Source organism: Saimiri boliviensis, chromosome 4, assembly GCF_048565385.1.
Source record: "Saimiri boliviensis isolate mSaiBol1 chromosome 4, mSaiBol1.pri, whole genome shotgun sequence".
Taxonomy (NCBI): Eukaryota; Metazoa; Chordata; class Mammalia; order Primates; family Cebidae; genus Saimiri; species Saimiri boliviensis.
The window spans coordinates 131,574,590-131,587,921 of NC_133452.1; the positions used below are offsets into that span (position 1 = coordinate 131,574,590).

Consider the following 13,332-nt stretch of genomic DNA (forward strand, 5'->3'; position numbering starts at 1 on the left):
GGGGAGCAGAGGGGCTGGGTTCCTGAATCCTTGGTGGCTGCAGGGTGGGAGTGAGGCCCTGGTCCTGGAGGGCAGAGGGGTGAGTATCTGGGTCTGTCCCTGGCACTGTGCCGGGTCTGAGTCATGCTGCTCGCTCCCTTCCTCCTCCCCAGCTCTCATTCACCTCCACACTGCAGCCAAGGGAGGCCCGCCCTGCTGTGGGCTGGTGTCTGTGGCCTTGGGCAGGCATGAGCAGGGGGGCCACGGGTTGCCCGTCCTCCCCCACCCTGCTGAAGCCTCCCTCCCCCTTCACTGAGCCCTGGTTAATTATAACTCTGACCTAAGTGCCCTGTGACGTCGCGCCCAGGCCAGCCCTGCCCAGGAGACCCAGCAACCAGGTAGGGGAGGGCCCAAGAGGACTCAGGCTTCCTGGGCGTGGGGAGTGTTTCTGTGGCAGGGCCGGGGACTCATTCAGGGACTAGGGAGGGGCACCTGGGGGAGGAGCCTTAGACGCGTCTCCTGGCAGGTGTGTATGTCCCTATTGGTCTGATGAGACCCTCAGGTTGTCTGGGTGACGGGGGGATAGGGCGGGGAAGCCAGGCTGGAGCAGACGCGACTTTTAAGGTAAAGCAGGTGCTCATGGAGACCAGCAGAGCCGGCCTGCCTTGGAATCGCGGCTGCTTCCTCCTCCCTTGAGAGTTTTCTGTCTCCCAGGTCCATGTCTCAGCCATGTTCCCCACGGAGGTGCCCCAATCCCACCCAGGCCCCTCAGCACTGCTTCTGCTGCAGCTGCTGCTGCCCCCGACATCTGCCTTCTTCCCCAACATCTGGAGCCTGCTGGCTGCCCCTGGCTCCATCACCCACCAAGACCTGACTGAGGAGGCAGCACTCAACGTCACCCTGCAGCTCTTCCTGGAGCAGCCGCCCCCAGGCCGCCCCCCTCTTCGTCTTGAGGACTTCCTGGTGAGCATCCTGGGTCCTGTCACACCCCTGCCAGATTCCCCCATTCCATCGGGCCTCTACTCCTTGAAGGTTCTGGTTGCCAAGAGAAGAGACACCTATGGCCCCACCCCTGCAGCAACAATACCCAGTAGTCTTGGTCCTGAAATTAGGAGTCTCCCTACTTAGAAAGGGCCAGGACTGGCTGGGCGCAGTGGCTTACGCCTATAATCCCAGCACTTTGGGAGGCCAAGGCAGGTGGATCACTAGGTCAAGAGATCGAGACCATCCTGGCCAATGTGGTGAAACCCCCTTCTCTACTAAAAATATAAAAATTAGCTGGGCATGGTGGCATGCACCCGTAGTCCCAGCTACTCGGGAGGCTGAGGCAGGAGAATCGCTTGAACCCAGGAGGTAGAAGTTGCAGTGAGCTGAGATTGCGCCGCTGTATTCCAGTGGCAACAGAGCAAGACTCTGTCTCAAAGAAAAAAAAGAAAGGTCCAGGACTTTACCTCCTTAATAGGGGTCAGGACCCTCATAGCCAGCCTTGAGTGTCGGTTGCTGAGATAAGGTGGGCAACGGTCAATCCAAGCCCCGTCCTCTGCTCTTCTCTGCAGGGTCGAACACTCCTTGCCGATGACCTCTTTGCTGCCTACTTCGGACCTGGGTCTCCTTCCCGGCGGTTCCGAGCAGCCTTAGGTGAGGTGTCTCGTGCCAATGCAGCCCAGGACTTCCTACCAGCTTCCAAAAATGACCCCGACCTGCACTTTGATGCTGAGCGACTGGGTCAGGGACGTATGCGTCTGGTAGGGGCTCTGCGGGAGACCCTGGTAGCAGCCAGAGCCCTTGACCACACCCTGGCCCGCCAGCGCCTCGGGGCTGCGCTCCATGCCCTGCAGGTGAGAACAGGGTTGGGGGGATGGTCAGAGGGGTCTTCACTTCCAGTGTGCCTGTCTGGGATGGATCGTGTCCTATGGCGCCTTCCTGATCATGCTTCCTCCACTCTGGAGAGGGTGAGCACTGGCAAGCAGTGCCCCCAGGCTGTGTCTCAGTGCCCACTTCCAAGCTGGAAGTGCTCCCTGTGGGCACAGCAAGGAGGGCACTGTGGCTGGAGAGAAGTGAGGGTGAGAGAGGAAGGCTGCAAGGTCAGAGAGGTGAACAGAGTAGCACAAGCCCTAGGGCTCTGCAGGCCAAGAGGGGCCTTTGGTTAGACTCTGAGCTGGGAAGAGACACTGGGGCAATTTCCATCTGGGCAAAGCTCTGGTCCAAGCAATGGAGAGAGGGCAGTGGGGGAGACCTGGGGTGTCTGGTGGGAGCAGCGGGGGTGGTGGGGGATTTTCTGGGTGGGAAACTCGAAGGAGTGGCATATTAGGGCTGGAGATGGTGACAAAGATCAGACTAGCGCCTCATTCCCCTTCTCCCATCCTCCGGACCAGGATTTCTACAGTCACAGCAATTGGGTGGAGCTGGGCGAGCAGCAGCCACACCCTCACCTCCTCTGGCCAAGGCAGGAGCTCCAAAACCTGGCACAAGGTACAGCTATGACCCTGGTGGTGATGTGGGAGCCCACAGGGCTACCTCCTCCGTTCACCCAGCCACTGTGTGACATCCTGAGTTCTCGGAAGGTGTGATGTTAATCTCCACAAGGACTGAGGTCCCCAATCCAAGCAATGCCTGACTCGGTTAAGCAGCTGCCCCAAGGTCACACAGGGAGGAATAGCGAGGATCACAGTCCCGTCGGAAGTGTGACTTCCTCCCCGCGCTGACTCACACAGGGCCTTCTCTCACAGTCCCCTCGTCCTCTTACCCGAAAACTGCCTCTTTTCCACAACAGGGCATAATCCCCACAGGATTGGTCCCTACATGCACTGTGGGGGATTTTTATTATTTATTTATTTTTGAGATGGAGTTTCGCTCTGTCACTCAGGCTGGAGTGCAGTGGTGAGATCTCGGCTCACTGCAACCTCTGCCTCCTGGGTTCAAGTGATTCTCCTGCCTCAGCCTCCCAAGTAGCTGGGATTACAGGCCTGCACCACCACACCTGGCTAATTTTGTATTTTTAGTGGAGATGAGGTTTCTCCATGTTGGTCAGTCTGGTCTCGAACTCTGGACCTCAGGTGATTCTCCTGCCTTGGCCTCCCAAAGTGCTGGGATTACAGGCATGAGCCACTGCGCCTGGCCTTCTTCTTATTTATGTATTTATTTACTTTTTAGAGATGAGGTCTCACTATGTTGCCCAGGCTGATCTTAAACTCCTGGACTCGAGCAATCCACCCGCCTCAGCCTCCCAAAGTGCTAGGATTACGGGCATGAGCCACCGCGTCGGGCCCGTGCTGTTTTCAAGCACAGCCCCAGTCTCAAACGTTCATTCTGACTGTGGACCCATGACCCTAGGTTTCAGGGCTTTTGCCTCATCCCAGCTGGGAGGAAAAGCTGAAGAATTTTGGGTGGGTGGGGATAAAGGCTGGGAGTGGCAAAATCTTGGGTTCTAGCCCTGCCCTGTCTTCCCAGTGAGCGATCCTACCTGCTCTGATTGCGAGGAGTTGAGCTGCCCCGGGAATTGGCTGGGCTTCACCCTCCTCACCTCTGGCTACTTTGGAACTCATCCCCCCAAACCATCAGGTACCAGACAAGAAAGCTCCCCAAAAGTAATGGGAGAAAGCCACTCCCTGGCAGAGCTCCGCCCTGTAGGCTTGCTTGCCTTTGCTATGGCATCTCCTCCTAGGAGGAGAGGATGCTGGGAACATGGTGGGTGGAGGAAAGTCCCCTGAGGAGGCTGTGGTGGGGTTGGGGGAGGGGAGCAGCTTCTTCCTCCACTGATAGGATTTCTCCCTTGCCATAGGCAGCTTTAGGGGACTGGCTGGAGGGATCAGGAGATCCACCATGTGCTGCGGTGATTGACCACCGTGCCCTAAGATTTACTCCAGAATTCCCCTCTACAAAGCATTATTATTATTATTTGAGATGGTGTTTCACTCTTTTTGCCCAGACTCAGTGCAATGGAGTGATCTCGGCTCACTGCAACCTCTGCCTCCTGGGTTCAAGTGATTCTCTTGCCTCAGCCTCCCAAGTAGCTGGGATTACAGGCATATAGGACCATGCCCGGCTAATTTTGTATTTTTAGTAGACAGGGTTTCAACATGTTGGCCAGGCTGGTCTTGAACTCCTGACCTCAGGTCATCTGCTTGCCTTGGCCTCTCAAAGTGCTGGGATTACAGGTGTGAGCCACTGCACCTGGCCGTTATTTATTTATTTATTTATTTTAGAATGAGTCTAGCTCTGTTGCCCAGGCTGGAGTGCAGTGGCACAATCTCAGCTCACTGCAACCTCCACCTCCAGGGTTCAAGTGATTCTCCTGCCTCAGCCTCCTAAGTACCTGGGATTACAAGCAGTCACCACCACACCCGGCTAATTTTTATATTTTTCGTAGAGACGGGGTTTCACCATGTTGGCCAGGCTGGTCTCCAGCTCCTGATCTCAGGTGATCTACCCGCCTCAGCCTCCCAGAGTGCCAAGATTACAGGCGTGAGCCACCATGCCCGGCCCCATCATCATTTCTTGCTGAACCCTTGCTGAGGGGTGAGAGGATCAGGCCAGGTCTGAAAGGGCCTCATTTCCTTAAGAGGCAGTGGGTTTTTGACCTCCACTATCCAGATCCCTTTCCCCAAACCAGGGAAATGTAGCCATGGAGGCCATTTTGACCGGAGCAGCTCCCAGCCACCGCGGGGAGGCATCAACAAGGACAGCACATCCCCAGGCTTCTCTCCTCACCACATGCTGCACCTCCAGGCTGCAAAACTGGCCCTTCTAGCCTCCATCCAGGCCTTCAGCCTTCTGCGAAGCCGCCTAGGAGACAGAGACTTCTCCAGGTGAGCGGACTCCTGGGGATGGACCCCCCCATGTGAGAAACCAGATGCTGGGACAAACGTGCAGACCCTTCACTGTGTCTCTGGCCTGCTCCCCAGGCTGCTGGACATCACCCCAGCCTCCAGCCTGAGCTTTGTTCTGGACACCACAGGCAGCATGGGTGAGGAGATCAATGCTGCCAAAATCCAGGCTCGCCACATTGTGGAGCAGCGGAGGGGCAGCCCCATGGAGCCTATGCACTACGTCCTGGTGCCTTTTCATGACCCAGGTAAGTATGGTCTGGCTAGGACAGCGGAGGGGAGGAACATGCAAGGTAGGGCATAAAGGGCTGTGGTGAGGAAGTAGCCTCGAGGTGGCATTTCCTGTAATGCTGAGTGAGCCTCTACTGTGAGCATACAGAAAATTAGCAGCAGCCTGGCTGGGGTGGCTCACGCCTATAATCCCAGAACTTTGGGAGGTGGAGGTGGGAGGATCCTTTAAGCCCAGGCGTTCAAGACCAACCTGGGCAACATAGACTCAGGTCTCTACAAAAAAATTAATAAAAATTATCTGGGTGTGGTGGTGCATGCCTATAGTCCCAGCTACTTGGGAAGCTGAGGCAGGAAGATCACTTGACCCCAGGAAACTGAGGCTGCAGTGAGCCGTGATCGCACTACTGCACTCCAGGGCAGCCTGGGCGACACAGTGAGACCCTGTCTGTGAAAGAAAAGGAGTTAGCTAGCAGCCTTTTCTCCCACTGTTTCTAAAATGGCAGCACTTTCCATGAGTGTAATGCATAATCCATGGTTCTGCTTTCTTAGGTTTTCATGCTAATAAGCCATTTTCTTTTTTTTTTTTTAATATTTCTTTTTTAAAAACATTGCTACAAAGACATGTCCAAAATAAGCCATTTTCATTTCTCTCCATTTCCTATAGACAGAGATTGGGGTGAAGATGGGGTTGGTTGGGCCAGGCTTCTGGGAAGCATCTGAGATAGCTAGCTGCATTGTATTCTTTTCCCATTGATTAGGAGTTAGACTGTCTGGCTTAAGTCTGTGTGTCCTTAGGCTGGTCATTTAAACTTTATTTGCCTCAATTTCATCATCCATAAAATGAGTCAGTACCTGCCTCATCCTGCCTAACTCCCAGGGTTGAAATGATGATCAAATAAAATGCCTACTGGAAAGAGTTGCCTAAAGGTAGGGGTTGAGTCTTATTTGTCTGCATACATCCTGCAGTGGCTGGCATTTAATAGAGACTTAGTATGTTTGATGAAGGTATAAATAAAGAACTTAGCGCTTATTATGTGTCAAAGCACTAGCCTAAGATTTATAAAATCAACTCATTCAGTCTTCCCAATAAGTCTCTGAGGTAAGTGCTATCATTCTGTCTCTTTTCTGGTGAGGAAACTTTTTTTTTTCTTTTATTCTTTTTCCTTTGAGATAGCGGGAGAGTCTCACTGTCAGCCAGGATGGAGTGCAGTGGTACGACCATGGCTCGCAGTGGCCCTCGATTCAAGCGATCCTCCTGCCTCAGCCTCCTGAGTAGCTAGGACTATAGGCAAGCACCACCATATCCAGCTAATTTTTGTGTTTTTTTGTATAGTTGGGGCCTCACTATGTTACCCAGTCTGATCTCGAACTCCTGGGTTCAAGTGATCCTCCCACCTCAGCTTCCGAAAGTGCTGGGATTACAGGTGTGACCAGTTTGTGTGTGTTTGTTTGTTTTTGAGACAGAGAGTCTCAGCTCTGTCTCCAGGCTGGAGTGCAGCTGTGTGATCTCAGCTCACTGCAACCTCTGCCTCCTGGGTTCAAGCGATTCCCCTGTATCAGCCTCCCTAGTAGCTGGGACTACAGGTGCTCACCACCATGCCCAGGTAATTTTTGTATTTTTAGTAGAGATGGGGTTTCTCCATGTTGGTCAGGCTGGTCTCAATCTCTTGATCTCGTCCCACCTCAGCTTCCCAAAGTGCTGGGATTACAGGCATGAGCCACCACGTCCGGTCCTAGCTGGGATATATATATATATATATATATGTACATATATCCAATAAAGGCCTACAGGAAATGCCACCATTTTTTTTTTTTTTTGAGACGGAGTTTCACTCTTGTTACCCAGGCTGGAGTGCAATGGCGCGATCTTGGCTCACTGCAACCTCCACCTCCTGGGTTCAGGCAATTCTTCTGCCTCAGCCTCCCTAATAGCTGGGACTACAGGCGTGCGCCACCATGCCCAGCTAATTTTTGTATTTTTAGTGGAGACGGGGTTTCACCATGTTGACCAGTATGGTCTCGATCTCTTGACCTCATGATCCACCCGCCTCGGCCTCCCAAAGTGCTGGGATTACAGGCGTGAGCCACCGCGCCCGACCATGCCACCATTTTTTTAAGGGAGTGGAGGCCAACCTTCCCACCCACCAGGGACACCTAAGTCTGCCCTACCCTCCCCCACCCTGCACTGACAGTTATGAGTCTTTTTTTTTTTTTTTTTTTGAGACGGAGTTTCGCTCTTGTTACCCAGGCTGGAGTGCAATGGCGCGATCTCGGCTCACTGCAACCTCAGCCTCCTGGGTTCAGGCAATTCTCCTGCCTCAGCCTCCTGAGTAGCTGGGATTACAGGCACGCACCACCATGCCCAGCTAATTTTTTGTATTTTTAGTAGAGACGGGGTTTCACCTTGTTGACCAAGATGGTCTCGATCTCTTAACCTCGTGATCCACCCACCTCGGCCTCCCAAAGTGCTGGGATTACAGGCTTGAGCCACCGCGCCCGGCTAATTATGAGTCTTATAATGGAATGTTGTTACTTCAATACTTGTCCACTCCAGGAGCACAGCAGCCTTCTTAACTGGGGAGGTGGCTCTTGGTAGGAATGAGGGGAGCTCTTTTCTCACTTATCTTAACCTCCCTTCCCCTTCCCAGGGTTTGGCCCTGTGTTTACAACCAGTGACCCTGACAGCTTCTGGCAACAGCTTAATGAGATCCATGCCTTGGGGGGTGGAGATGAGCCTGAGATGTGCCTGTCAGCCCTGCAGGTCTGTCCCCTCCCTTCTTCCCTTCCTCCCTTTCCTGGCCCCACCACCAGGGGGAGCTAGATCCCTCCTGGGGCTCCCCGCCACCTTCAGACCCTAGATCCGCTAGCTTCATACCAGGATTCCCAGGCCATATTCCCTTTTGCTTCATCCTCCTTGGCTCTGCCTCTTCCCTTCCTGCTGCCATTGTTAACACTGGCCCTTGCTTTCCCTGCCAGCTGGCCCTGCTGCACACACCACCACTGTCAGACATCTTCGTCTTCACGGATGCCTCTCCCAAGGATGCCTTTCTCACCAACCAGGTGGAATCCCTGACTCAGGAGCGGCGCTGCCGGGTGAGCAGAGCTGATGAGAGACCCAGCGTTAGCTGCCCAGGGATGGGGGAGACCCTGTGACGACAGTCTCATAATGAGGGTTGCACCACATTATGCTGGGCCAACAAGCCTTGGTGCATGGTGGGAGAAGCGCACAATGAATGGAACATTTCCTGATACCTTTAATGATGCTCATGCACAGGAGGCTCTACCCTTAATAACGCTGAATTTGTATTTGAACCTGCCCAATAAACAATGTGAAGAACTGGAAATCTAGTCACCGAAAATCCACTGTGACGGTTACAAAGGAGTGGCCAACTACTTTTTTTTTTTTTTTTTGAGACAACATCTCACTCTGTTGTCCAAGCTAGAGTACAGTGGTGAGATCTTGGCTCACTGCAACCTCCACTTCCCGGGTTCAAGCAATTCTCCTGCCTCAGCCTCCCAAGTAGCTAGGACTACAAGCACGCACTACCATGCCTGGCTAATTTTTTATGTTTTTAGGAGAGATGGGGTTTCACTATGTTGGCCAGACTTGTCTTGAACTCCTGACCTCGTGATACGCCTGCCTCAGCCTCCCAAAGTGCTGGGGTTACAGGTGTGAGCCACCGCACCCAGCCAGTGGTGGCCAACTACTAACTGAAGGCAGGGGGTTGTCATTGGGAGACCCCACTCTAGCAGCCAGAAGGCAGGCAGAGACCTTATCACGAACCATCAACTCTGGAGAAAGCTTGAGCACAGGAATTCTCATTTATAATAGTGGATGGCACTTGGACAACTCAACCACTGGGCTCTCTCTTCTGGCCTCAGGTAACATTCCTGGTGACTGAAGACCCATCAAGGGTTCAGGGCCGAGCTCGGCGTGAGGTCTTGTCCCCTCTGCGTTTTGAGCCATACAAAGCAGTGGCCCTGGCCTCAGGAGGAGAGGTGATTTTCACCAAAGACCAGCATATTCAGGACGTGGCAACCATTGTTGGGGAGAGCATGGCTGCCCTGGTAAGTAAGTGGGGGCCAGTGCCCTCACTTAGGAACTGAAGGGTGATTAGGTTGCACCTCTCTTCTAATAGGAGAAAGGGGAATCACTCTCACTGCTGTGTTGCTCTTCCAGTCACGGGGCTGGAAAGGAAGTTTCTCTTCCTCTGAGATCCACAGCTAGCCACTGCAGATAGATAGATAGATAGATAGATAGATAGATAGATAGATAGATATAGAGAGAGATGGAGTCTCACGCTGTCGCCCAGGTTGGAGTGCAATGGTGTGATCTTGGCTCACTGCATTCTCCACCTCCCAGGTTCAAGGGATTCTCCTGCCTCAGTCTCCCGAGTAGCTGGGATTACAGGCATCCACCACTGGGCCCAGCTAATTTTTGTATTTTTTTAGTAGAGCCGGGGTTTCACCACTTTTTTGGCCAGGCTGGTTTCGAACTCCTGACTTCAAGTGATCCACCCACCTTGGCCTCCCACAATGCTGAGATTACAGGCATGAGCCACAGTGCCCAGCCTGCATTGCCCTTTCATATCAGTAAACCCCTTCCCAGTTGGCCTCCAGTTTTCTGCCCTCAGGGTTACCACAGGAAGTCCTACCATCTTTTTTTGGGGGGGGTTGTATTCTGTAGAGACAGGGTCTCATTATGTTGACTAGGCTGGTCTTGAACCCCTGGTCTCAAGTGATCCTCCTATGTTGGTCTCCCAGGTGCTGGGATTACAGGCATGAGCCACCACCCCTGGCCTGTCATCTTTTAATGCGGTACAAGATGTGATTGTCTAATCCTGAATCCCTTGCCTCCAACTTTGTCACTGACTATAATAACTTCATCCCTGGCCCTGTGCCCCTCTCTCACTGGTGTCCCTTTCTCCGTGTGTGACATGGTTTCTTTCCATCTCTCCTTTCTTCTGTATTTGGTCCCACCTGATCCCACACCTCATCATCTCCCCCATTTTCTGGTCCCGCCCATCCCTCAAGGTGACTCTTCCCCTGGACCCTCCTGTTATGGTGCCTGGGCAGCCACTTGTGTTCAGTGTGGATGGGCTGCTCCAGAGGATCACAGTCCGGATCCACGGAGACATCAGCAGCTTCTGGATCAAGAACCCTGCTGGTACCTTTGAAGGCAGGGGGAAGAATGGGGCCTGGGGAATAGACAATCAGGGGAGTGTACTCAGGGAGAGCAAGTGTTTCATGTGACAATTTCTTCCCTGACCTCAGGGGTCTCCCAGGGCCAGGAAGAAGGCATGGGTCCTCTAGGTCACACTCGCCGCTTTGGGCAGTTCTGGATGGTGACCATGGATGACCCTCTGCAGACAGGAACCTGGGAGATCCAGGTCACAGCTGAGGGCACCCCCGGGGTGAGAGTGCAAGGTAAGGGGGAGGTGTTCCTGGAAAGGGGAAGGAGGGACTGCAGGCCTCAGACAGCACTATCAGTCACACTCCTTTAGGGAAGACTTCTGACTGCCTTTGCCCTCTCCCAGCCCAGACCTCCCTGGACTTCCTCTTCCACTTTGGCATCCCCATGGAGGACGGACCCCACCCTGGCCTCTACCCACTGACTCAGCCAGTTGCAGGTACATCTATTCCCTGAGCAGCCCCCACCACATAACCCTGTTTTTAATATCTCTATACATTTATATATCTATAATGTATAGATGTATACATACATCTATACATATACGTAACTTTTATATTGAGTTATAATTTACATAATGTGCACTAAAGTGTGTAGTTTGATGGATTTCATATAATACACCCAGTTCAGGATATAGAACTTTTCCAGCACCCCAGAACTCCCTCCTGCTGCTCCCCATTAGTACTCCTCGAAGGTGACCTCTTTTCCCCATCCATACTCCCCAGAGGGAATCCCTATTTTGAAGGCCATTAATTCTTTTCTCCCTGTGTCTCTGAATCTCACAATGTTCTCCCCTCCTCACCCCTGTCCCAGGTCTTCAGACCCAGCTGCTGGTAGAAGTGACAGGGCTGGGTTCCAGAGCCAGTCCTGGGGATCCTCAGCCTCATTTCTCCCACGTCATCCTTCGAGGGGTCCCCGAGGGTGCCGAACTAGGCCAGGTGCCCTTGGAGCCCGTGGGACCCCCAGAGCGAGGTCTCCTCGCAGCCTCGCTGCCGGCCAAGCTGCTGTCCACCCCTAGACCCTTCTCCCTGGAGCTGATTGGCCAGGACGGAGTGGGGCGGCGCCTGCACAGGGCTGCCCCTCAGCCTAGCACTGTGGTCCCTGTCCTTCTGGAGGTGAGACCTTAGGGGAAGGTGCGGCTGGGGCTGGAGAGAGTTGGAGCGGCCCCTTCCCTGACTAGCCCTTCTCTGCAGCTTAGCGGCCCCTCGGGTTTCTTGGCCCCGGGCAGCAAGGTCCCTCTCAGTCTCCGCGTAGCCAGCTTCTCGGGCCCTCAGGATCTTGACCTTAGGACATCCGTCAACCCCAGCTTCTCCCTCACCTCCAACCTCTCCAGGTGAGGCCCCTGAACCCTTCAGCTCCCTCTGGCATCTTGCCCGACCCACGCTTATCCCAAGTCCCGCCCCTGGCCCATTCCGATTGGCCCTCAGAATCCTCCTCTCCTCTCCCGTGCCCCTGCAGGCGTCCCCTGGCTTTGCGCTCTGGCAGCCTGGGGCTTTAGCTCGACCCCCGTATTCTCTCTCCAGGGCTCACCTGGAACTGAATGAGTCCGCCTGGGGCCGCTTGTGGCTGGAGGTCCCAGACTCAGCGGCCCCGGATTCCGTGGTGATGGTGACTGTGACTGCCGCGGGACGAGAAGCCAGCCCAGTGCCTCCGACTCATGCTTTCCTCCGGCTCCTGGTGCTGGCCCCAGCCCAGCAGGTGAGAGGCACCGCTACCTTCCATCACAGGGTAGACAAGGCAGGGGAAGCGTGATGTAGGTTTAATGTGGGTACAGCTCTAGCACACCCTGTCATTCTCTTCCTCTTCCCTGCAGGACCAGCTCGCTGCCCCTACCCACTCACATGACCCTATCTTCACCACAGCCACCCCTGCCTTTTGCCCCTTCACAATGATGACTCAAGGCAGGGCTGGGGCAGGCCTGTCGGGCAGCCCGTGGTGGGGCACAGTTGGAGGGGTGCTGCTTCTGCTAGGCCTGGACTCCTGGTGACAAAACAGGTTCTACAGGGATGGGTCTCCAGAACTATTTTCAACCTGTCCACTGGTAAGAAGACCTGGGACACATTTGCCATATAGGCCTTAGGACCTTACCTCTCCTAGATTTTTTTTTTTTTTGAGACGGAGTCACTATATTGGCCAGGCTGGTCTTGAACTCTGACCTTGTGATCCACCTGCCTAAGCCTCCCAAAGTGCTGGGATTACAGAAGTGAGCCACTGTGCCCGGCCAGCCACCATGCCTGGCCTCTTTTATTTTCTCTTTCTTTTTTTCTTCTTTCTTTTCTTTTTCTTTCTTTCTCCCTTCCTGCCTTCCTTCCTTCCTTTCCTTTCTCTCTCTCTCTCCCCCTCCCTCCCTTCCTTCCTTCCTTTTTTTGAGACAGAGTTTTGCTCTTGTCGCTCAAGCTGGAGTGCAATAGCACAATCTCAGCTCACTGCAGCCTCCACCTCCCGGGTTCAAGTGATTCTCCTGCCTCAGCTTCCCCAGTAGCTGGGATCACAGGTGCCCACCACCATGCCCAGCTAATTTTTTGTATTTTTAGTAGAGACAGGGTTTCACCATGTTGGCCAGGCTGGCTGGTCTTGAACCCCTGACCTCATACTATCCACCTGCCTTGGTTTCCCAAAGTGCTGAGATTGCAGGCATGAGCCACCACACCTGGCCAATGAAGGGTTTTTTCTCCACATCCCTTTCCTTTCTTAAAAACTGCGAGACTGGGGCTGAGTGCAGTGGCTCACGTCTGTAATCCCAGCACTCTGGGAGGCTGAGGCAGGAGGATGTCTTGATTCCAGGAGGTCAAGGCTGCAGTAAACTGTGGTTGCATCACTGCACTACAGCATGGGCAACAGTGAGATCCTATCTCAGAAACAAAACAAAACAGAAAACCCTGCAAGACTGGGAGAGATGGCAATGGATTTTCCCACAATGCACTTTTCCTGACCCTATGAGAAACAAACACATTTTTGGAGAAAGTTGCTTTCTGGAGCAGCTTTGGTTTTATTTTTGTATTTAAGGCTGAAGGACAGTTTCAATAAACATATCTTCTCCCCAGAGGGATTTCAAAGAAAGACCATTTTTGCATTTCATATAGGGGAGAATGAGGACATGTGACA

General features: G+C 53.6%; 1 protein-coding gene across 3 annotated transcripts; it reads left to right on the plus strand.

Annotated features, from left to right (window-relative positions):
* The first annotated feature begins 47 nt into the window (after nucleotides 1-47).
* VWA7 (von Willebrand factor A domain containing 7) lies at nucleotides 48-13,269 on the plus strand. 3 transcript variants are annotated; one of them, XM_003944333.4, is made up of 17 exons: nucleotides 48-377; nucleotides 694-942; nucleotides 1,536-1,817; nucleotides 2,355-2,451; nucleotides 3,430-3,540; nucleotides 4,592-4,787; nucleotides 4,884-5,053; nucleotides 7,685-7,797; nucleotides 8,013-8,129; nucleotides 8,919-9,104; nucleotides 10,071-10,203; nucleotides 10,311-10,463; nucleotides 10,574-10,666; nucleotides 11,041-11,342; nucleotides 11,421-11,560; nucleotides 11,751-11,925; nucleotides 12,041-13,269. In XM_003944333.4, exons 2-17 carry the CDS (start codon nucleotides 709-711, stop codon nucleotides 12,212-12,214), a joined length of 2,676 nt encoding a protein of 891 aa, XP_003944382.3. In that variant the 5' UTR covers nucleotides 48-377; nucleotides 694-708; the 3' UTR covers nucleotides 12,215-13,269. The 3 variants fall into 3 exon arrangements, with proteins under 3 accessions (XP_003944382.3, XP_010330552.3, XP_074254338.1); XM_010332250.3 differs by lacking the exon at nucleotides 48-377 and adding an exon at nucleotides 387-505; XM_074398237.1 differs by lacking the exons at nucleotides 48-377; nucleotides 11,421-11,560; nucleotides 12,041-13,269 and having other exon boundaries at nucleotides 387-942; nucleotides 11,751-11,863.
* Nucleotides 13,270-13,332: the final 63 nt, after the last annotated feature.